This window comes from Centruroides sculpturatus, unplaced genomic scaffold (assembly GCF_000671375.1).
Source record: "Centruroides sculpturatus isolate CEXI.00-Female unplaced genomic scaffold, Cexi_2.0 scaffold104, whole genome shotgun sequence".
Lineage (NCBI taxonomy): Eukaryota > Metazoa > Arthropoda > Arachnida > Scorpiones > Buthidae > Centruroides > Centruroides sculpturatus.
In genome coordinates, this window is record NW_019384379.1 from 992646 (window position 1) to 1016373 (window position 23728).

Consider the following 23728-nt stretch of genomic DNA (forward strand, 5'->3'; position numbering starts at 1 on the left):
TAATATAGTTGTTACATGTGTTTTTTTACTCAATACTTGAACAATAAGAATAAAATAATGAAATGTTTAACATGCTAGTTGGTAGATTAAAATTTTCTAATTTACTTAAAATACTTTTTTTTTAATCCATTCATTTTTTTTAGTAAGGTGAGCATTTTTCCAAGAAATCCTAAAATAAAATTTCAAATGTAAAAATTTTAAATTATTATATGAATAAAAAATTTTATTACATACCTTGTCATATTTAGATCCAACATACTTTTTGAGATGTATAAGATATTCAACAGTAAATTCAAAAACAGTTGCTTTATCTGTTTTGTTACTCAAACCTGGTACTAAGTTACGCAATGTTTGACAGGCATTTTTAATACGATTTCTAATTGAAAAGGGTAATGTAAATGACATGTAATTAGAAAAATATCTTATTATACATACCTTCGCTTCCTTTCTTTTTCATTATGATTTTCTCGACCACTGAATTGAAGATATTGTTCATTATCCAATAATCTAATAACTTGGTTAATATGTAAATTAGGTGCAGATATTCTAGTCACTTCACAATTCACTGGTGTATTTTGAGGTGCTCTAAAGTCAAATAATAGATTATTCAAACAGAAAGTAATTAAATTATGAAATTTTTGATACCTTGGATAGTCTGGTGAAATATTTTCAATTTCTTCTCCACTACTGTTCAGAGGTATTGATGTGCCAGATACTGGAGTAGAAATAAATCCACTGGGAGAACTTACAGATGTATAACACTTGGGATTCATCTAATAAATTGCATAAATGTTTAAAACTATTAAAATGTTCTAATTTTAATTAATTGAATACCTTACTTGACTGTGTTGAGACCAAGTAGTAGTATTAGTTAACAGACTCATAGAAATATTTCTTGAGTGATTAGCTAGATTTGGTGAATTTCCTAGAGTAACTTTAGATCTAGATACTTCCTCATAATGTGATATTGGAACTTGTTTTAATGAATCAGATAAAATTGGAGTTGAGCATTGCTTTGGTAAAACACATCCTGAACACTAATACAGAAAAAAATTCTTTTAATTAATAATAATTATTATTATTTCATTAATTTAATCATTTTGATAAAAATATTACTCTTTGCCCAAACTGTATCTGGCATAATGGATTGAGACTAGTAAGAGTTGCATTTATGGCATTTTCAGTAGAGTATAATTGATCCTGTACTGTTGTAGAAATGCATGTGTTATAACATCCTTCAGAATCTTGATTGGTAGTGATATTAATTGGTGAGAGTCTTGTAAATGATACAATCAATTCTGAATTACTGCTTGATTCTGTAGGTTCCAACTATTTTAAAAAAAAGATAAAAAATTAAAAATGTCATACTGTAATTCAATAATAATTATAAATATATGCATTAATTTTACAGTTGATGAGATTTCTTTATCCAAAATGTTTTAAAAAAATTTATTTAGAATCTTTTTAAAGATATAGATATTTGATATCTAAAATAGATGCTTTAATCATATAAATAAAATATAAGCAAAACTTTTACCAAGTTACTCAGCAGTGAGAGACTACAATCTTATATCACCTAAGGTTAACTGAGAGAAATTTCTTTAAAGTAAATTTAAAAAATTGTTCAAAAAATAGAATATTCAGTTTCATATTTTTGAGCTTCAATTTGAAAAAATTGTAATCTGTCCATCTGTTTTTCCTTAATCTTGAGAATGGAGTTAGGTAGATGAAAGATGACACCAGATATGGAAACCCAAGGAGCAGGAGGCCCCAATTAACTATACAAGAACTTCCGAGGCAAACTGGAAGTCATGTTATTTCAATTCAAAAATTTTCCCCTGAAAGATGTTAGATAGGTGACTGGCACAACTCTATTATTAAAGGGAAAGTATGAAGTACAGAGGCAAGCCACTACTAATTTGAGATGGAGAGCATATATTTTAAATAAATTAAAATTATGATTAAAAATTGTAGCCTGGCATTTTGACAATGCCACAATAATTACATTTAAATTATTCTAAATAAATTTACAAATTTAATTCATACATATTTTAAATTTGTATTTATACAGTACTTTCTTTCTTTCTTTCTTATCTTATTAATGTGGAGACTCTAGCCTGTTGGCTTTTTCTCCGAATCACTCCGCTTAGAAAGTAGGTAAAGCGGTTGGTGCGGTGAACAAAACGCTCCAAGATTTTGATATGTTGGCGAGGAGGAAGGTCGGTATGAGGCCAATATATCGGAGTTAAGGTTTGGACGATCGTGAGGTCCAAGGTTAAGAGACGGCCTAGCTCTTGGCGGGCCTGTGTATATTGCGGACAGACAAGCCAATAGTGGACAGAAGTTTCTGGTGAGCCACAGTGGGGGCAATCTGGCGAGGCACGTTGGCGTCGAGAATAGAGGAAATTGTTCAAGGGGGCCGTATTGGTTCGAAGTCTAGCCAATAGGGTTTCTGTGAGGTGAGATGAGGCGTGATGGTATATCCAAGGTACGAAAGGTCAGAGATGGTCATGATTTTTTCCCTGAAGAATGGTAGACCAGGTATCGGTGTAGTTGCAGATGATTGGTTCCCGCATCTGTCGTATGAGGTCACGTGCCATGAGAGGTCTCCACCAGGAGCCGATGGGGGTGTCATGGCTAGTGGCTTGGTCTGCCTCTTCATTTATGTGGATGCCAACATGACCAGGGGTCCACTCGATTTCAAGGGGTGTTGGGTGAGAACTGATAGTTGCAGCTAGGTCAATAATAACCGCTGGAGAGGAAAAATTTACGTTGGCGACTGCCTGGAGAACTGATTTGCCATCTGAGACAATGACCGTCGGAGTGTTAAGACGGGCGCTGAGATTAACTGCCCGTTGGATGCTGAGAGCCTCCGCACCGAAGACACTGCAACTCGTGTGTAGTGACTAAGTTTCCTTGACCGTTTGAGCCGGAAGAACCATTCCGAAGGCCATCCGTAGGTGTGATTTTGAGGCATCTGCCCCAATGAGAGTCCAACCCCGCCAGTTGGTAGAATGTAGATCATTAAAAAGAGCATTCAAGGCTGCTGGAGGTTGGCTGGAAGCATTTGGAAAGTCGTCAAGGCGAATTCCAGGTTGGATGTTTACGGGGCTCGGGGGTACGTGTTTTTGCCCGTAGAGGTGAGATGGATAGAACTTTTTGACGAATCAGGGAGAGAACCCTATAGGCATATGGGACCTGGAAGGGGCACGGGCAGTTGTCTAGACTGGAGGCTGTGCTGAAAATTTTGTAGAGAGGGCTATAGTGGCCTTTTGAGAGGTAGGTGATAGCATGTGATATAGCCTTCTGACGCAGCCTAGACTGGAATGGAATATAGCCGGACTTGGCATATAAAGATAAGAGCAGAGTAGACTTGGGCACGCCCAAGGCTGTGCGAAGGGCTTTGTGAATGGGTTTTTCGATGCAACGGATAGTGGTTGGGGGGTCCCTTCCAGGAGAGGAGCGCCAAATTCCGTCATCGGGCTAAGGATGGTGTAGATTAAGCGGAGGAGGTTGGCTCTCCTGGCACCATTACTACGAGAAGCAAAAAATTTGAGGAGGAAACCGGCTCAAGTCACTTTGGTTCTTAAGAAAGTCTCGTGGGCATGCTAAGTGAAGTTATACAAAAAATGAAGTCCAAGGATGCGGAGAGAAGGGCGCTGAGGGATATTACCTCAGTTAAGAGACAAATTAAGTGGAGTTTGGGAAAAAAATCGACGGAAACACTTTTAGTGGCGGAAAAGGATAAACTCCATGTGGCTGCCCAATGTTCTAGGTGGTCCAGGGCTAATTGAGCTATGCGAGCTGCTTGAGAAGGTCTAGTACTCAAGGTGAGAATGTATAAATCGTCCACGTAAAGGACGGCGGTGACATTGGGGGGAAGAGCAGTCCAAAGGTCCGCCATGTATAATGTAAATAGAATGGGGACAAGAACGCTTCCCTGGGGGACGCCTTGGATAAAGGCGTGAGGAGGTGACAGCACTCCGCGCCAACGGACGCGAAAAGAATGATGTAATAGGAATGATTTAAGCCAGGACAAGAGTCTCCCTCCCATACCGAGAAATTCTAATTTAGCTAGGAGTCCTTGGTGCACAGAGTCATATGCCCCTTCTAGGTCGAGTGCGACTAGGTACACCCAGTGCTTTCTTGCTCGAGCCACGGCTATATGATGGTGTAACCTAATAAGGGCCTCTTCTACCCCTCGGTAGGGGAGAAAGCCAAAGTGGTGTTGATGGAAGATATCTGAATGAAAGGTCCATTTATGGATTCGATACAGGATTAGCTGTTCGAATAGTTTTGCGACGTGAGAGGTAAGAGAGATCGGCCTATAAGAGGCGCATATTGTCGCTGGGCGACCTGGTTTAATGATTGGAACAACAGTAGAAGAGGTCCAGTCTGGGGGGGCAAGACCCTGAGGCCCAGAGATCGTTTGAGATTGAGGAGGGCCGAGAGGCCCACAATTGGGAGTGTCCGTAAGGCGTGTGCGCTTACGCCATCTGGGCCTGGTGTAGTGTTCCGAAGACGGTGTATGGCCCAGTGGAGTTCAAGTAGATNATTAAGTCGTATACCGAACAAAAGTCGTATACCGAGCAAAATTTGTTTCGTCCAAACAGGACGTATTCCGAATTTGACGTATTCTAAAGCAGACGTATACCGAGGTACCACTGTATTATAATATAAAAATATCAAGTTGAATTTGTCAGAAACAACCAAGTAGCACCTAAATAGGGGCCAGTTTCCTGTAAAAGACCTCCCGGGAGACATTCCGCCTCGGCAGATCGCCCATGTATCGCGTTGCCGTAATCAAATAAACCAGCCGTGCTGTACAAAGGTATACCTGTACTTATTTCCATTATAATCACATTGTTATTTTCTTTTCATTTATGTACTGGTAGATAAAAAAGTTGGAGTAAAATTTTTTAGAATTTTTCTATTTTTAATTATTTAAATTAAACATTTCGCCCGCGATATCGATATATACGAGGGCTGTTTTTTTCAAGCTCCGATGGTCCATGAAACAAAGACAAGTGTAAGTAACAAAATAAATTTATTACCAAAAGTTAGGTACAAACATTGTTACTTTTCGACATAATCACTGTGAAGACTGAGGAATTTGTCATATCTGTGGACGAGCTTTTCCATCCCCTTGTCATAGAATGTTGTCGCCAGTGATTGAGATGGCCTTAACAACATTGTTTTGAAGATCATCATTAGTCTCAAGCCTCTGCCCTGCTAGCCATGTTTTCAGTTCAGGGAAGAGATGAAAGTCTTCACCATCTTTAAACACCCAGCCCCGTATAGTCCCGATCGACTTCCACTTCTTTCCTGAACAGAAAAAGTGGCTAGGAGGGCAGAAGTTCTAAACTAATGACGATCTTCAAAAAAACGTTAGGGCTCATTTCAAGTCATTAGCGGCAACATTTTATTCTATGACACGGGGATGGAAAAGCTCGTCTTCAGATATGACAAATGCCTTAATTTTCACAGTGATTATGTCGAAAAGTAACTATGTTTCTACCTAACTTTTGGTAATAAATTCATTTTGTTATTTACACTTGTCTTTTTTTATGGACTATCGGAGCTTGAAATAAAACAGCCTACGTAGTTACTAAATTTAGCTATAGTATCAGTGGACAAGTAGTTTAAAGGCAGGTTACGTTGCACAAAATAGGCTAGAAAATAGCGTACACAATTTAGTTTATACAGTATATATTAGTTTGATTTACTACTATTGTTTTTATCCAGTTGTTTTAAACTTGGAAGTGGATATGAAAATAATTTATTTAATTTTAATGATTTGTTATATTTATAATTATCAGCTATTTCAATAAAAACTTATTCACGTAATTATTTCTACGTAATAANTTACATACCTTGTCATATTTAGATCCAACATACTTTTTGAGATGTATAAGATATTCAACAGTAAATTCAAAAACAGTTGCTTTATCTGTTTTGTTACTCAAACCTGGTACTAAGTTACGCAATGTTTGACAGGCATTTTTAATACGATTTCTAATTGAAAAGGGTAATGTAAATGACATGTAATTAGAAAAATATCTTATTATACATACCTTCGCTTCCTTTCTTTTTCATTATGATTTTCTCGACCACTGAATTGAAGATATTGTTCATTATCCAATAATCTAATAACTTGGTTAATATGTAAATTAGGTGCAGATATTCTAGTCACTTCACAATTCACTGGTGTATTTTGAGGTGCTCTAAAGTCAAATAATAGATTATTCAAACAGAAAGTAATTAAATTATGAAATTTTTGATACCTTGGATAGTCTGGTGAAATATTTTCAATTTCTTCTCCACTACTGTTCAGAGGTATTGATGTGCCAGATACTGGAGTAGAAATAAATCCACTGGGAGAACTTACAGATGTATAACACTTGGGATTCATCTAATAAATTGCATAAATGTTTAAAACTATTAAAATGTTCTAATTTTAATTAATTGAATACCTTACTTGACTGTGTTGAGACCAAGTAGTAGTATTAGTTAACAGACTCATAGAAATATTTCTTGAGTGATTAGCTAGATTTGGTGAATTTCCTAGAGTAACTTTAGATCTAGATACTTCCTCATAATGTGATATTGGAACTTGTTTTAATGAATCAGATAAAATTGGAGTTGAGCATTGCTTTGGTAAAACACATCCTGAACACTAATACAGAAAAAAATTCTTTTAATTAATAATAATTATTATTATTTCATTAATTTAATCATTTTGATAAAAATATTACTCTTTGCCCAAACTGTATCTGGCATAATGGATTGAGACTAGTAAGAGTTGCATTTATGGCATTTTCAGTAGAGTATAATTGATCCTGTACTGTTGTAGAAATGCATGTGTTATAACATCCTTCAGAATCTTGATTGGTAGTGATATTAATTGGTGAGAGTCTTGTAAATGATACAATCAATTCTGAATTACTGCTTGATTCTGTAGGTTCCAACTATTTTAAAAAAAAGATAAAAAATTAAAAATGTCATACTGTAATTCAATAATAATTATAAATATATGCATTAATTTTACAGTTGATGAGATTTCTTTATCCAAAATGTTTTAAAAAAATTTATTTAGAATCTTTTTAAAGATATAGATATTTGATATCTAAAATAGATGCTTTAATCATATAAATAAAATATAAGCAAAACTTTTACCAAGTTACTCAGCAGTGAGAGACTACAATCTTATATCACCTAAGGTTAACTGAGAGAAATTTCTTTAAAGTAAATTTAAAAAATTGTTCAAAAAATAGAATATTCAGTTTCATATTTTTGAGCTTCAATTTGAAAAAATTGTAATCTGTCCATCTGTTTTTCCTTAATCTTGAGAATGGAGTTAGGTAGATGAAAGATGACACCAGATATGGAAACCCAAGGAGCAGGAGGCCCCAATTAACTATACAAGAACTTCCGAGGCAAACTGGAAGTCATGTTATTTCAATTCAAAAATTTTCCCCTGAAAGATGTTAGATAGGTGACTGGCACAACTCTATTATTAAAGGGAAAGTATGAAGTACAGAGGCAAGCCACTACTAATTTGAGATGGAGAGCATATATTTTAAATAAATTAAAATTATGATTAAAAATTGTAGCCTGGCATTTTGACAATGCCACAATAATTACATTTAAATTATTCTAAATAAATTTACAAATTTAATTCATACATATTTTAAATTTGTATTTATACAGTACTTTCTTTCTTTCTTTCTTATCTTATTAATGTGGAGACTCTAGCCTGTTGGCTTTTTCTCCGAATCACTCCGCTTAGAAAGTAGGTAAAGCGGTTGGTGCGGTGAACAAAACGCTCCAAGATTTTGATATGTTGGCGAGGAGGAAGGTCGGTATGAGGCCAATATATCGGAGTTAAGGTTTGGACGATCGTGAGGTCCAAGGTTAAGAGACGGCCTAGCTCTTGGCGGGCCTGTGTATATTGCGGACAGACAAGCCAATAGTGGACAGAAGTTTCTGGTGAGCCACAGTGGGGGCAATCTGGCGAGGCACGTTGGCGTCGAGAATAGAGGAAATTGTTCAAGGGGGCCGTATTGGTTCGAAGTCTAGCCAATAGGGTTTCTGTGAGGTGAGATGAGGCGTGATGGTATATCCAAGGTACGAAAGGTCAGAGATGGTCATGATTTTTTCCCTGAAGAATGGTAGACCAGGTATCGGTGTAGTTGCAGATGATTGGTTCCCGCATCTGTCGTATGAGGTCACGTGCCATGAGAGGTCTCCACCAGGAGCCGATGGGGGTGTCATGGCTAGTGGCTTGGTCTGCCTCTTCATTTATGTGGATGCCAACATGACCAGGGGTCCACTCGATTTCAAGGGGTGTTGGGTGAGAACTGATAGTTGCAGCTAGGTCAATAATAACCGCTGGAGAGGAAAAATTTACGTTGGCGACTGCCTGGAGAACTGATTTGCCATCTGAGACAATGACCGTCGGAGTGTTAAGACGGGCGCTGAGATTAACTGCCCGTTGGATGCTGAGAGCCTCCGCACCGAAGACACTGCAACTCGTGTGTAGTGACTAAGTTTCCTTGACCGTTTGAGCCGGAAGAACCATTCCGAAGGCCATCCGTAGGTGTGATTTTGAGGCATCTGCCCCAATGAGAGTCCAACCCCGCCAGTTGGTAGAATGTAGATCATTAAAAAGAGCATTCAAGGCTGCTGGAGGTTGGCTGGAAGCATTTGGAAAGTCGTCAAGGCGAATTCCAGGTTGGATGTTTACGGGGCTCGGGGGTACGTGTTTTTGCCCGTAGAGGTGAGATGGATAGAACTTTTTGACGAATCAGGGAGAGAACCCTATAGGCATATGGGACCTGGAAGGGGCACGGGCAGTTGTCTAGACTGGAGGCTGTGCTGAAAATTTTGTAGAGAGGGCTATAGTGGCCTTTTGAGAGGTAGGTGATAGCATGTGATATAGCCTTCTGACGCAGCCTAGACTGGAATGGAATATAGCCGGACTTGGCATATAAAGATAAGAGCAGAGTAGACTTGGGCACGCCCAAGGCTGTGCGAAGGGCTTTGTGAATGGGTTTTTCGATGCAACGGATAGTGGTTGGGGGGTCCCTTCCAGGAGAGGAGCGCCAAATTCCGTCATCGGGCTAAGGATGGTGTAGATTAAGCGGAGGAGGTTGGCTCTCCTGGCACCATTACTACGAGAAGCAAAAAATTTGAGGAGGAAACCGGCTCAAGTCACTTTGGTTCTTAAGAAAGTCTCGTGGGCATGCTAAGTGAAGTTATACAAAAAATGAAGTCCAAGGATGCGGAGAGAAGGGCGCTGAGGGATATTACCTCAGTTAAGAGACAAATTAAGTGGAGTTTGGGAAAAAAATCGACGGAAACACTTTTAGTGGCGGAAAAGGATAAACTCCATGTGGCTGCCCAATGTTCTAGGTGGTCCAGGGCTAATTGAGCTATGCGAGCTGCTTGAGAAGGTCTAGTACTCAAGGTGAGAATGTATAAATCGTCCACGTAAAGGACGGCGGTGACATTGGGGGGAAGAGCAGTCCAAAGGTCCGCCATGTATAATGTAAATAGAATGGGGACAAGAACGCTTCCCTGGGGGACGCCTTGGATAAAGGCGTGAGGAGGTGACAGCACTCCGCGCCAACGGACGCGAAAAGAATGATGTAATAGGAATGATTTAAGCCAGGACAAGAGTCTCCCTCCCATACCGAGAAATTCTAATTTAGCTAGGAGTCCTTGGTGCACAGAGTCATATGCCCCTTCTAGGTCGAGTGCGACTAGGTACACCCAGTGCTTTCTTGCTCGAGCCACGGCTATATGATGGTGTAACCTAATAAGGGCCTCTTCTACCCCTCGGTAGGGGAGAAAGCCAAAGTGGTGTTGATGGAAGATATCTGAATGAAAGGTCCATTTATGGATTCGATACAGGATTAGCTGTTCGAATAGTTTTGCGACGTGAGAGGTAAGAGAGATCGGCCTATAAGAGGCGCATATTGTCGCTGGGCGACCTGGTTTAATGATTGGAACAACAGTAGAAGAGGTCCAGTCTGGGGGGGCAAGACCCTGAGGCCCAGAGATCGTTTGAGATTGAGGAGGGCCGAGAGGCCCACAATTGGGAGTGTCCGTAAGGCGTGTGCGCTTACGCCATCTGGGCCTGGTGTAGTGTTCCGAAGACGGTGTATGGCCCAGTGGAGTTCAAGTAGATGAAACGGGTAATCGTCAAACTTTGGGACCCCTAGCCAGGAATCATCAAGGGGAGCAAAAGTGTGCCTTGGGCGGGTACGCCCAAAGAAGGATGTAAAGGCTTCTGCCTGCTGCATGGGACTGAGTAGGTAGTCTATTGTTTGGATTATATGTTGGGTGGCCATGATCGCCGGCAGTGATCTCAGTCGACGGAAGATGCGATAGAGTGTGGATGGGGAGAGGCATACAAATGACCCCACCACTCCCGACGAGCCTGACGGGTCTTCCGACGAAGTTTCACTCCTAATTGTTTATATTTTTCCCACCAGGAGTGAGACTCCCACTTGCAGGCTAGGCGGAATGCATGATGTTTAAGCGCTCTTAGGCAGCTGTATTGAGGAGTCCACCATGGTGGTTGACCCGAGGATAGTATGGAGCGAATTATTGTATTAGAGGAAACTGTCTCACGGATAGTGTCTACAAAGGCATTATACGAGGTGGGAATCGATTCCTCGGTAGTCCAAAGCTGATCAAGGTTATTTGAATAACGACTCCAGTTTGTTGAAAAGTGTAAACTAGAGGTAGTCGTCGGGTTAGGGGTGCCCGAAATGGATAGAGTGATTGAAATAGGAGCATGGTCACTGGTTAAGGTGTCCACGCAAGGGCTCCATAAGGCAAAACCTAATAAATCCGAGGAGCAGAAGGTCAGGTCTATAGCTGATGATCCGTTTGGATGGAAATAAGTTGGTTCCCGAGTTCCAACAGCATAAGTTTGCGGATAAGAACCAATCGAAGAGGGTGCGGCCCGCGTTTGCACTTGTTATCCCGATAAGGATGATGAGTGTTCCAGTCCCCGCACACTATGCAAGGGTGGTGATTGCCCCACAAAAAGGGTCCAGTGAAACAGCCGAAAGGATGCCATGTGGGGAATATACATTAACAAGGGAGAGAGGAGCCCGTGGAAAGTATACCAAAGTCTCTTGGTATTCAGTGCCAGTGATCTTGGGATCAGGGGGCAGCTGGCGGGTGGGCCACCAGTGAGAGACCGCTGTTAGGAGACCCCTCCCTGAGCAGAGGTGTGATCCTGGCAGAAGAGAGTGAATCCTGGAATGAAAAAGACCACTTCAGGAGTTAGCCACGTCTCTTGTACCAGGATGATGTCCATGGTACGTAGCCAAGATGCCACCAAAAGGAGATCTCGTTTAGAACGAAGACCTCTCGCATTCCAGTGTATCAAGCAGAGATTTTGCAAGTTGCTTGAGGAGTTAGACATTATGCTTGGGGGGTATTGGGCGGGTAGCGGCAAAGTTTAGCCTTCTCGGCTGGGGAGGCAATGCAGGGGTCTTCAGTTAGTCTTGTGGACCCCGTGGAGTACGTGTGGTCCATGTCCGAATTTGGACCTTCTGAGTCGGATGCCGCCAATGGATCGGTGGGACGAGGTTTAGATCCTTTCTTCTTCTTTGGGAGTTGTGCTGGAGTCAAAGGGCCCGTCGGGTGGGAAAAGCGCTTATTTGACATGGACACGGTCAGATCCTTGTCTAGACTCGGCTCATGGAGGGAACACTGAGGGTTAAGTGGGGTAGGCTGAATGATCAAGCGAAGAAGACTTAACTCCGCGCATAGCTTCTCCACTATGGATTTCAATTGGGAAATATGATTGGTTAGGGTCAAAATGTCATCTGTCTGTCCAATAGTAGAGAGAGCTGGCTGTTTTTCACTATGAGGGGTCCTCTCAGGCAGTTTTGGGGGGGAGTTGAGGCCACTCTTGCTTATAATTTTGGGGAGTTGCTCTGCGAGCGCTTGGCTTCTAGATAAGAGCAGCGCTGGATAGCGCTGAATTTTAACAGGCATACATACCTCTTGCTGATAGGCTGGGCAGCGGGGAGAATTCGCAGAATGTTCTCCTCCGCAACGCACACAGCCGGCCGCAGTGGCGGTACATGTGATCGGGTCATGGTCAGCCCCGCATGTAATACATTTGCGGCGGCATGTTGTGGGCGAGTGGCCAAAATTGAGGCATCGCCTGCATTGGGGTGGACGGGGAATATATCGCTCACAGTGGTATTGTTGGTAATAGATAGTGACGGATTCCAGCGGGGAAGCACTGGCCACTGAGAAGTAAACCGTGGAGCTTGGCACGATGTTATCCTCGTCTCGTCGTGCAAAACAATGTATCTCTAGGATTGGAAGGTGGGAGTCTGAAAGTATATCGTACATTTGTTAAATAAAGAATTTTCTCTCAGTGAACTTCAGGATATAATAAGATTATAAGAAAAACTTTTATACATGCAATAATTAACTTAAACAATAGTTGATATATTTTTTATTCAAATTTCAATTCAAATGGTATAGATAAAAGTAAATGAGAGTTAACCAATTAAAGTTAACGTTGACGTTCTAGGATTTGAATCGCATTTATTCGGTTCCTGTTCGATTTTGTACTGTTTGAGTTTATTATAACAATGGCCTGAAGAAGACCCTAGTAGCGTTGAAAACGTTTGCCAAGAAGAATAACACTGGAGATTGAAAGGTTTTTATTCAAGTGGAGAGAATTGTAAATGAGAGTTACATTAATATTTGTGTAAGCATTAATTATGTATGTTTCATTTCTAAAATGAATTATATTATTAAATCTTATAATCTGTACTACAGTTTATAAAATATTCTAGTCATTTACATTGTGATATTTCTCTTAAACAACTCATTGCGGATGGATTTTTTTTTTAACTTTTCCAGCTGTTAAGTGATTTTATTAAAATAACTTTTATAGTAATCATACTATTAATAAATAAATTGTGTGTGGTTACATCTGTTAAGAGATTTTATCATAACAACTCTTTTTATATTAATTATTATAAAATCACAAAACACTTAATTTTGAGGGTAGAGATAAGTTTTATAAAAGAATTCTAAATGTTAATAACGAGTAAAATGTTCATTAAGTCCAATCTTTCTCAAAATATGACACACCATCTCTCTTCCCAACCCTTTGGTATTTAATCACCAAAATTTAATATCATCAATACCCCTTCTATACAAGTTACCACACCAAATTTTGTTTCTTAATCATTACCTCATCCCGATATATGAAATGAAATAAATGCCAACATTTCGGTGGATATGTATGTGTATGCACACATCCATGAATTTTTTCCCCATGTTTTTAACTTTGGGGGTTTCAGGAGATCTCAAAATATGGAGATTGCAAAAGTCAGAGGGTTAAACTTGACACGATTCCAACATTTCCTCCTCTTACGTATACATAATAGCTGGGAAAGTAAAAGTTAAGAAAAAATATCCAGCAACGAGTTGATTAACTTTCCCGGCAACATTTGGTGGTGCTATCTGTTTCGATAGTTAAAAATATTAAGTTATTTAATATATTACAAAATGACAAAAAGCTTCATTTTGAGAATAGGGATGGTTTTGTAAATGATCATAAATACAAATGTAGTTTTTTTTTTAACTCTCCGTCTTGAAAGCACTCAGAAGGCCTCTTTCAGCAATCCCATTATGGGAGCCGGATGGCTGAGTGGTCAAGGTGGCAGCATACCACTCTGGGAAACCTGGGCTCGAATCCAAACGGGTCAAAAAATCCCCATGAATTTTTCGGGGGTGGTCTGTTCAGATATGTTGGGCCCCGTCCCTCACCACCCGGCAGCCCTATTGTGGGCCTGGCCGAACCCATAATGGGCTTGCAAAAAGAGGCCCTCTTAGTGCCCACAGGGCAGAAAGAGTTAAAAAAATCCCATTATGGGTTCGGCTAGGTCCTCAATGGAGCTATTCGGGTGATGAAGGATTTGGCCGACATATCCAGATGCACCACCCTCTGAAAAATTCCTGGGGTTTTTTGACCCGTTCAAATTCGATTTCGGGTCCCTCAGAGCAGTAGGCTGCTACTTTGATCATTCAGCCATCCGACCATCGTATACAAATTTAGTTATCAAATTTTTTTTTATTACATTAACAGCCTTTTCAAATAAATTGGCAACTTTTTATTGTAAGTAGTAGTGTTACCACCCATCCGGTTTTCACCCGGACAGTCCAGAAATTGACTCACTGTCCAGGTGAACTATTGATTTTGTCCGGGAATTTCGTAGAAATTGTGAAATTACAAAGCAAAGTTCTTGCAAATATTTTTACAAATTTACACTATTTTAACAGCAAAAGAACTCGCACTCACTGAAACTCATCTGCAATTCTGCCATGTTAGTCTGTTTACGCCGACATGTAGCGTGTAACCTATCACTTTGTTTTTTGTTTTTTTTTTTTTGTTTACATGTACGATCGTACACGTCTCAAACAGAGCTAAGTTATCTGTACATGTTCTTTCTTAATTTAGATTACCTGCGTTACTCCTACTCAAGTCCCTAGTCCTAACTGTAACTGATTTAGAACCGGCATGCACGTTATTCTTCACATTGTAAAATGACATTGCGCATGCGTTAGGAACTTCTGTTCGAACAAACCTGGGCCGTGTTCAGTAACGTAGAACACCTAAGTTAGAATTCTGAGTGGCTTAGTGGGCGGAGCTAAGAATACATAAAAGAAGCTAGTGGTGGGAGGAGTCAAGCAGCAGTTAGAAACGAGTTCAACATTGCAGCATAACTAGACTTAGCAAGAATTCTGCATTACTGAACATGGCCCTGACCTGCCGTCCGGGTCAGCGATTTTGATAAGGTGGCAACACTAGTAAGTAGGCCTAATATTTATAAAATATACCAAATATTTAAACTTACCTTTATTTGCATATCTTTGTTGCATGCAGAATTTTGAGAAATGCTTGAATTAGGCTGATTTTCTTCTATATTTTTGTTGTAAGCAATCGAATTAGCAGTCAATATTCTATTTAAATATTTAAATAAATCATAATTACTGTAAAACCAATATAAAGTTAAAAAATATATTTATAATATTTACATTATAGTNATATTGAATTTTCTTAATAAACATATTTTCACAAAATTGTGGAAATAAAATTGTAAAAATAATAATAAAAAGTGGAAATTAACACTTTCAGCAAGAGCGGCATGTAACTCAAAAAGAGCCGCATTTGCCCATGTCTGTTATAGTACTTTGTTTGTTTTTCCAAAATTAAAATAGTAAATGAAAATCTATCATTATAAGCATTAATCCTACATTTCTAATCAATAGTTGTATGATATTTGTACACTCAAAGATTAGATATGTAACAGTTACATAATAATGCACATTGCTTAAACCAGCGATTTAAGAAATTTAAAAGTACAGTGGAACCTCGGTATACGACCTTAATTCGTTCCTGATGTTTGGACTTATACCGAATTGGACGTATACCAAACCAATCTTTCCCATAAGAAGTAATGTAAAAATGATTAATCCGTTCTCATGTGAAAAAAAATGGCTGGCTTTAACACCTCGTTTTCCTGGCTAGTTCCTGCTTGATTTTTCATGAGATCAGCATATACCTTTTTAGCTTTCTCGCAAATAATTGGTTCTGATACGCTGTCGTCAGCGCACTGTTTTTCAGTTATCCAAAGCAAAAGCAATTTCTCAACATGATCTAATGTCTTCAATCTCTGTTTAGAACTTGATTTAACCCCTTTCACAACGTTAGCAGATTTAATACAGTAATATCCCGAACTTACGCGATAGGTGGGACAGAGCGGTAACCGCGTAAGTCGAATTCGCGTAAGTCGGGGTATAATTTTGCATATAAACACATACAAATAATTTTTAATTGGGGCCGGAGAATAAAGAAAACAATACTTTAGAAAAAAATGTTTAATAAAATCTTAGATAATACATATGTATAACAAATTAGGCCTATATTATTTTACAATTTTTCACATTTACTTGATTATTACGCCATAATTTTAACATTGTTTCCATCTCAGCGATAATACTGTGACGTTTACGAATGATGCTTGAATTTAAAGATTGAGCATTTTTCACATTTTCGAGAATTTTTCTTTGCCTTTTATAATTGTTCTGACCGACAATTCCAGTAGATCAAACTTCTTTGCCAATTCACAAATTTTTATTTTTGTATCGAAGTCTTTAATAATGGGTACGTTCGTAAAGTCAAACGAGTTAAACGCGTTAGTAACGAATCGTTCGAAAAGTCTAACGAAATAGGAATAACGATGACGTCATTCTCGCTTAACTCGTTCGACTTTACGAACATACCCAATGTTAACTTTACATTACAAAGATAAAGTTTTTCTTTTCTTGTTTGATGAAGAAGAATTAGTTCTACTTCGTTTGGATGACATAGTAGTCTCTCAAGTCTCCGTAGATATAACAAACACAGAAATAAATAACACAAAATAAATTGTAGCTATGTGTGGATTCCGCGCGACACATCCGAACATGTAAGCTGAACAATAGTGTGGGGGGAGTGAGTAATCAAGGGTTGCGTGGAGCTCAAACAAAAGACGAATCGACGAGATTTGAAAATCGCGTAACTCTGGGTTCGCGTAAGTCGGGGTATTACTGTAATGTCTTTATTTTTCGCGATTGTCGATATCGTCGTTCTCGGAATACGGCATGCAACAGTTAAAATCTCGAACACGCATGCCACCTTCATATTTCTCAACAATCTCTTTTTTCAGTTCCATTGTGATTCTAGTCATTTTTTAGTTTTCTGTTGCTTTTCATTTGCCTTTTCGCAATTCATGATTAATAAAAATAATAAAATTTTACTTACAAATTAAAATCAGAAGAAATTTAACAAAGTTATAAACCGTGGCACCGCGAACGTCTAGTCTGGTCTAGTACACCGATAATGCTACTTATTCATAGATGGCGCGTATAATTGAATTTAAGTCGTATACCGAACAAAAGTCGTATACCGAGCAAAATTTGTTTCGTCCAAACAGGACGTATTCCGAATTTGACGTATTCTAAAGCAGACGTATACCGAGGTACCACTGTATTATAATATAAAAATATCAAGTTGAATTTGTCAGAAACAACCAAGTAGCACCTAAATAGGGGCCAGTTTCCTGTAAAAGACCTCCCGGGAGACATTCCGCCTCGGCAGATCGCCCATGTATCGCGTTGCCGTAATCAAATAAACCAGCCGTGCTGTACAAAGGTATACCTGTACTTATTTCCATTATAATCACATTGTTATTTTCTTTTCATTTATGTACTGGTAGATAAAAAAGTTGGAGTAAAATTTTTTAGAATTTTTCTATTTTTAATTATTTAAATTAAACATTTCGCCCGCGATATCGATATATACGAGGGCTGTTTTTTTCAAGCTCCGATGGTCCATGAAACAAAGACAAGTGTAAGTAACAAAATAAATTTATTACCAAAAGTTAGGTACAAACATTGTTACTTTTCGACATAATCACTGTGAAGACTGAGGAATTTGTCATATCTGTGGACGAGCTTTTCCATCCCCTTGTCATAGAATGTTGTCGCCAGTGATTGAGATGGCCTTAACAACATTGTTTTGAAGATCATCATTAGTCTCAAGCCTCTGCCCTGCTAGCCATGTTTTCAGTTCAGGGAAGAGATGAAAGTCTTCACCATCTTTAAACACCCAGCCCCGTATAGTCCCGATCGACTTCCACTTCTTTCCTGAACAGAAAAAGTGGCTAGGAGGGCAGAAGTTCTAAACTAATGACGATCTTCAAAAAAACGTTAGGGCTCATTTCAAGTCATTAGCGGCAACATTTTATTCTATGACACGGGGATGGAAAAGCTCGTCTTCAGATATGACAAATGCCTTAATTTTCACAGTGATTATGTCGAAAAGTAACTATGTTTCTACCTAACTTTTGGTAATAAATTCATTTTGTTATTTACACTTGTCTTTTTTTATGGACTATCGGAGCTTGAAATAAAACAGCCTACGTAGTTACTAAATTTAGCTATAGTATCAGTGGACAAGTAGTTTAAAGGCAGGTTACGTTGCACAAAATAGGCTAGAAAATAGCGTACACAATTTAGTTTATACAGTATATATTAGTTTGATTTACTACTATTGTTTTTATCCAGTTGTTTTAAACTTGGAAGTGGATATGAAAATAATTTATTTAATTTTAATGATTTGTTATATTTATAATTATCAGCTATTTCAATAAAAACTTATTCACGTAATTATTTCTACGTAATAATTTCCTTAATTGATCATTTAAATTTTCATATTTTTTTACATTTAAATTTAATTATAGCTTTAATTTGTTTCTCTGCTTTCCGTATCTAATGTTTTGGGATCACATTTTTTACCGGCTTTCTTAGTTTTAACATATTAGTTTTTTCCTTTAAAAAGCACTTTAAATAGTGTATAATAATATATCATGTTTAAACATTTCTGTCTGTTTCGTCAATCTTCTTATCTTGGTTTTCATGCCCATTTCTATTTCTTGATATACACTACAATGTGGATAAAGTTACTGAATTTCGAATTCAATTTTAACCCCCTTCGTAAAAAAGTTTACCATTTGAAAAGTTTACCATTTGAACAAGTTGAAAGATTACTACGACTTTGTAACAGTGCTGATAATATCCGGGTTGACCAGTGCCTGGTTACAGGACGCGAACGACCGGATTTCCGAAATTGTACCGTATTTGTATATTTAAATTTATTTTCATTTTTATATATCAAATTACAAATTTTAAAATGAAATGTATTCTTTTAACTTACTGACTTTCTTTCTCTGTATTCTGAGAGCTGCAAGTTATTTCAACAAAATTCTGCGATTTAATACTTTTTAAATTTTTTGAATGCTCTATTACTTCTTGTGCTCTCATTTCTGGAGAACAATTAGTATTATTTTCAGCATGTTCAATAGAAATGTCTCTGAAATTATTAGTTATATTAACTAATTTAAATATTTGTAAATATTTTGTTACATTTGAAAAATCATAAAAAAATCTTACGTTATATGCGGATCAGAATGACCATTTTTATTACTAATTACATCAATATTTTCTAAATCTGTGGTTGTTGCCCTTTTCTTGACTGGTGGACTAGACGTATCTGAATTATCTTGATTTATTACACAGTTGTCAGTTTGATTAGTATCCATACTAATATATAAATAATAAAATTTTAAAAGTTTTAATTTATTTTATTATTCTACTAATTTTAATAATAAATTTGGAGCATATTAGATTGTGAACAATTTATCAATGAAAAAGAGCCGTTTGTATTATGTTGTTAGAATAAAACTTGCACACGTTTTTCGTAATCTTTTCCCGATGTATTCGGGTTTATATACTTACTTGTTAGAATAGAACAAAATTCATTGTGGAACGTATGACATTATTTTTGACTGGTTATTTATAACAACAAAAAAAATCAAAAACTCTTACCAGCAATACTTTTAATTATGAAAATCAAATGTTTCTAGTATTTTCTTGCATCCATCATCAATTGAAAGTGTTTTATTTATCATTCATTGGAACGTATTGAATTCAAGATTTCCATTACCTACATACATTTAACTTGAAAAAGATTCATCAGAAACATTTGCAAGTTTACATATAAGATTTTATTCTAGTGACATCATTTTTTTCATTGATAAAGAATTTTAATATTCTGCTAAATATTTATAAATTCTCTACTATAATTAAGAATAAGAAATAAACAAAATAAAGTTTTGAAAAAATAATATAGATCACTTTAAAAAATTAGTAATATGTTCAATCACTAATAGTTAAAAAAGTAGAACGTAGTTTAATTATTATCATTATTCTGTTTTTGTTGCTAAATGATGTTTCGTATTAATTAATTTCTTCAACTATTTATTCGAAAGTTTTGAGCTTTTCTCTTTGCAAATATTTAAAAATTTAATAAAGTTTCAAACAACTTATACTTCTGATATACTCAGGGTCCTCGAAAGAGTAACTGGGGTTTTCCCCAGGCCCAGAGTAAACTCAAGGGTTTATAGTCGTTTTTATTCCCAATAATTAATGTTATTTTTGCTAACAAAAAGTAAAATATTTAAGACTACGCTTTTTTAAATAACGCAATATTCTACGTGTTTCATTTGCAAAAAAGACAATAGGCACCTGGACATACTAGGAAGGATATAGCCTATTGTATTTCGACGTATCATATTTATTTTTTTCAGAATTAAACGAAACTAATTAATAACAATTGTAATCAATAATACCATAAAAAGGATGATATTTTAGTCACTTTTAAATAATTAAATGTTACGTTAATTTCGTATGTTAATTACGGTTGTAACCTTTATATAAGCTGGCAGTCGTAAGAAGAGACTGAACCACTTTTCAATCAGTAGTTATTAGTTAATTGTTTATTAGTATCTCATTCTCTAATTTCCTGTCCTTTGATTATATTTCATATATCTGAGAATAATGCTAAAATAACATACAGTATTGTTATTTGTGATCAAAAGATTATTTCTATCGTTTATATAAAATTCATAAAAGTGATAGAACAGATTATAAATAAGTTACCAAAATACAATGATTTGAATGAGGTACTGTATTCCTATTTCGAACAATTTCTGGATCCTGAGCCAGGAAATTCACCTGGAGCGGGGAGCCGGAGAAAGGAGCCATGATTAGAACCCTTACTCCAAAGCCTTGCTTTTCAACTGCCATCCCAGTCTCTGTTACCACTCCTTGACGGGTCACATAGATCCACTCCCAAAATTACGTAACGCATATCCTAGATCAGGTGTGAAGTCTTTATAAGTGTGACTACCAAAATCGCCAAATCTATGATGCAAAATTTTTCTCGTGCTAAACCGAAATTTTTGGGAGTATATTATCATTTGGTGTATTTTAGTATTGAGTCTTTTCATATCAAAAATCCACATATTGTACAGTATACACACTTTAGAAATCCGATAAATGTTTTACGAAACACAAAAAAATATACATAAAAACGATGATGGGCGTTTATTTTTTTAACTGCGGGTTGCATGCCGGAAAAAAGTCGTTGGCGTGTCAATTTTCGTACGCGTGTCAAGGGTTTCCCATTTCCTTAATAGATCAACCCCCTTATTTGTAAGGAATAATACAGAACTCGGAAACGTTATATTATTTTTATTAATTATGTACAAAACAGTAAAATAAATAGCAGGATTCACGAAGCAATGTGTGTGGCGACGTGTTATGGGATTTTATTATTAAAATTTTTTTATCTTTTTAATTATTATAAAATGGCAAAAGGCTTAATTTTATGGGTAGTGACGAGTTTCATGTAAAACTGTAAATGCTAAGAACGAGTAAAATCTTCGTTAAGTCCGACTTCTCTCGAGATATGACACGTGATACCCCTCTATCCTCCCTCGACCTTCAACCACCAAGATTTAATAGCATCAATGCCCCTAGTATTCAAACATCCATACAAAGTTTTGTTTCTTAATTTTTACCTATCCCGAAGTATTGAACGAAATAGACGCCAACACACACACACACACCCATAAAATTTTTTCCCGTTTTTACTTTTACTTTTTTTACTTTTTTGGGTTCAGGGGTTTCAAAACGTGGAGACTTGCAAAAATCTCGGATGGTAAAATTTGATACAATTCCAATACTTGTTATCTATACATAACAGCCGGGAAAATAAAAACGGGAAAAAATCCGTGGATGTGTATGTGTTTCGTTTCATATCTCAGGATAAGGTATAGATTAAGAATCAAGATTTGGCACGGTAGCTTGTATATAAAGGGCATTAGTGCTATAAAATATTGGTGGTGAACGGTTGAGAGGTGGTCAAGTGTTATATCTCGAGTGGGGTCGGACTTAACTAAGATTTTATTTGTTGTTAGCATTTACATTTGTTTTTTTCCTTTAAATTCATTTCTACCCTCAAAATTAAGCCTTTTGTCAGTTTATAATGATGAAAATATAAAAAGTTTTTATAACAATCTCATAACAGACGGCATCACACACAATTTTATTTATTATGATTAATGATATAAAACTTATTTTTTAAATAAACTCTCATAACAACCGGAAAAGTTACGCAACTCGTTGCTAGATTTTTTAAGGAGTAGTAGGCTTTAAATCTGCTGAATACCACATATTTCATAACCACCACATTTGGTACTAAAATAACATATGCTAATGACATACAGACTAGTAATATGTAGTTTATTCTCATCATTTCACTGATCAAGTTTAGTTTGAATGTTCTTCATCACCAATATAGGCTTAATTATGGTTGCATAATAGCACGAGGCAGAGAGTGGAAAAATAAAATTACATTTCCGAAGCCCGTAGGTATCATACGGATTACTCAAGACATTACGAATGCAATAACTTATCGAGAGGCATGAATTTCTATGTATCGAATGAGTTGTGCATTACATTCATTGGTTGAGTTTCAATTCGGTGTGTCTGTGAGTAGTTTTGTCAGTCATGCATCGAAACAATGAGTCGACTCACTTTATGAATTGATACGAAACATTCGAGCCGACCTCTTGCAATCGAATATTAATTGTGAACAAAGAAGTCAAACTGTTCGTTTATTTAAGAATTAAAAAGCTTTAGCAGTTTTCAATGGCAGTTCGATCATGACAAGTTTTAAGCGATCAGAGTGCGAGCTAACGATGTTTCTGCTCATCTTGGTTATTTATATAAAAACAATTCGCGAGTCCTGGAGGATTGATTAATGTGTTCTTTTGTATTGTATTTAGATATTCTGTTAATCTGTAAATTTTATAAATTGTTAATTGCTTTAAAATCTTAAAATATATTTACCTGGTAAACTTATTAATTTCCAATAGGTACAAACATACCTTATATAACGTATTACGCTTATATATATAAATTCACTAGTTTTAGTAGCGCGTTCCTTTTTTCGAATATCAGCGATATGATGTCGTCTGTTTTAATTAAACTATTTCCAAATCAGAAAAATTTTTGTAACTGGTAAATGTATTAAAAAATTGATTTTGTTTTTTAATGTAAATTTTAAAATATTTTATTATTATTTTGATGCGTTTATTTCTGATCAAATAATTTTGAATTAAAAGAAAATTATTTTGTATTGAAATTTGAGAAGGTGGCAACAATGTCTTTTTAGTTTTAGCAGAGTCGGTAGATTAACTGGTCTTTCGACTTCCTATCTTCGCTCGTTGCTAGAATCAGAGTCGGTAGATTAACTGGTCTTTCGACTAATAGTTCAAACTTAGCTAGAGACAATATTTGCCGCTAGTTGGCGCCACTGTTAGCAGAAGAGATTTATTCTTGCTATGTGTATACTGAGGTCAGTGATTTCGACTTATAATAAGTGTTTTTTAGCTACATAAAAATGCTAACGTGCTTTGTGCCAGGATGCAAGGCATGATATAAGTCATCGAACGAGAAGAGACATTTATTTCGTGTTCCTAGCGATAAGATTGAGGAGTGGATGCGATGCATTCCACCAGACAAGATGCTAACAAATAAATGTTACGTTTGTGACGTACATTTTGCGAGTAGATTTGTTTTAAAAACCTTCTCCCATGTTATAAATGGAGAGAAAGTAGAAATTCCACGAGATCGCTGGGCATTAACGTCGGATGCATATCCATCAAACTTCCCTAATTGTCCTAAGTACATTAGTAAGTCTGTACCTCAAAAACGATCAACGCGA

The 23728-nt window shown here is 36.9% G+C and overlaps 2 protein-coding genes across 2 annotated transcripts; both read right to left on the minus strand.

Moving 5' to 3' along the window:
- Positions 1 to 6: 6 nt before the first annotated feature.
- LOC111617856 lies at positions 7 to 1332 on the minus strand. The gene is made up of 6 exons (XM_023359182.1): positions 1117 to 1332; positions 840 to 1037; positions 646 to 773; positions 436 to 585; positions 235 to 376; positions 7 to 169 (listed from the first exon to the last, which is right to left on the minus strand). The coding sequence occupies exons 2-6, from the start codon at positions 882 to 884 to the stop codon at positions 140 to 142; spliced, it is 495 nt and encodes a 164-aa protein (XP_023214950.1). The 5' UTR covers positions 885 to 1037; positions 1117 to 1332; the 3' UTR covers positions 7 to 139.
- Positions 1096 to 22976, minus strand: LOC111617834. The gene is made up of 10 exons (XM_023359145.1): positions 22890 to 22976; positions 19048 to 19197; positions 18812 to 18967; positions 14910 to 15015; positions 6756 to 6968; positions 6479 to 6676; positions 6285 to 6412; positions 6075 to 6224; positions 5874 to 6015; positions 1096 to 1329 (listed from the first exon to the last, which is right to left on the minus strand). Exons 2-10 carry the CDS (start codon positions 19194 to 19196, stop codon positions 1096 to 1098), a joined length of 1476 nt encoding a protein of 491 aa, XP_023214913.1. The 5' UTR covers position 19197; positions 22890 to 22976.
- Positions 22977 to 23728: the final 752 nt, after the last annotated feature.

Bases quoted from the DNA above. Each gene is read 5' to 3' on its own strand.
- LOC111617856 (XM_023359182.1), bottom strand. From the start codon at position 884: ATGAGTCTGTTAACTAATACTACTACTTGGTCTCAACACAGTCAA. The intron at 586-645 runs GTATCAAAAATT...ATTTGACTTTAG, and splicing joins ATTTCACCAGACTATCCAAG to AGCACCTCAAAATACACCAG. The intron at 377-435 runs GTATGTATAATA...CTTTTCAATTAG, and splicing joins GAAAAAGAAAGGAAGCGAAG to AAATCGTATTAAAAATGCCT.
- LOC111617834 (XM_023359145.1), bottom strand. From the start codon at position 19,196: ATGGATACTAATCAAACTGACAACTGTGTAATAAATCAAGATAATTCA. The intron at 15,016-18,811 runs GTAAGTTAAAAG...ATATTTAAATAG, and splicing joins AATACAGAGAAAGAAAGTCA to AATATTGACTGCTAATTCGA. The intron at 6,016-6,074 runs GTATGTATAATA...CTTTTCAATTAG, and splicing joins GAAAAAGAAAGGAAGCGAAG to AAATCGTATTAAAAATGCCT.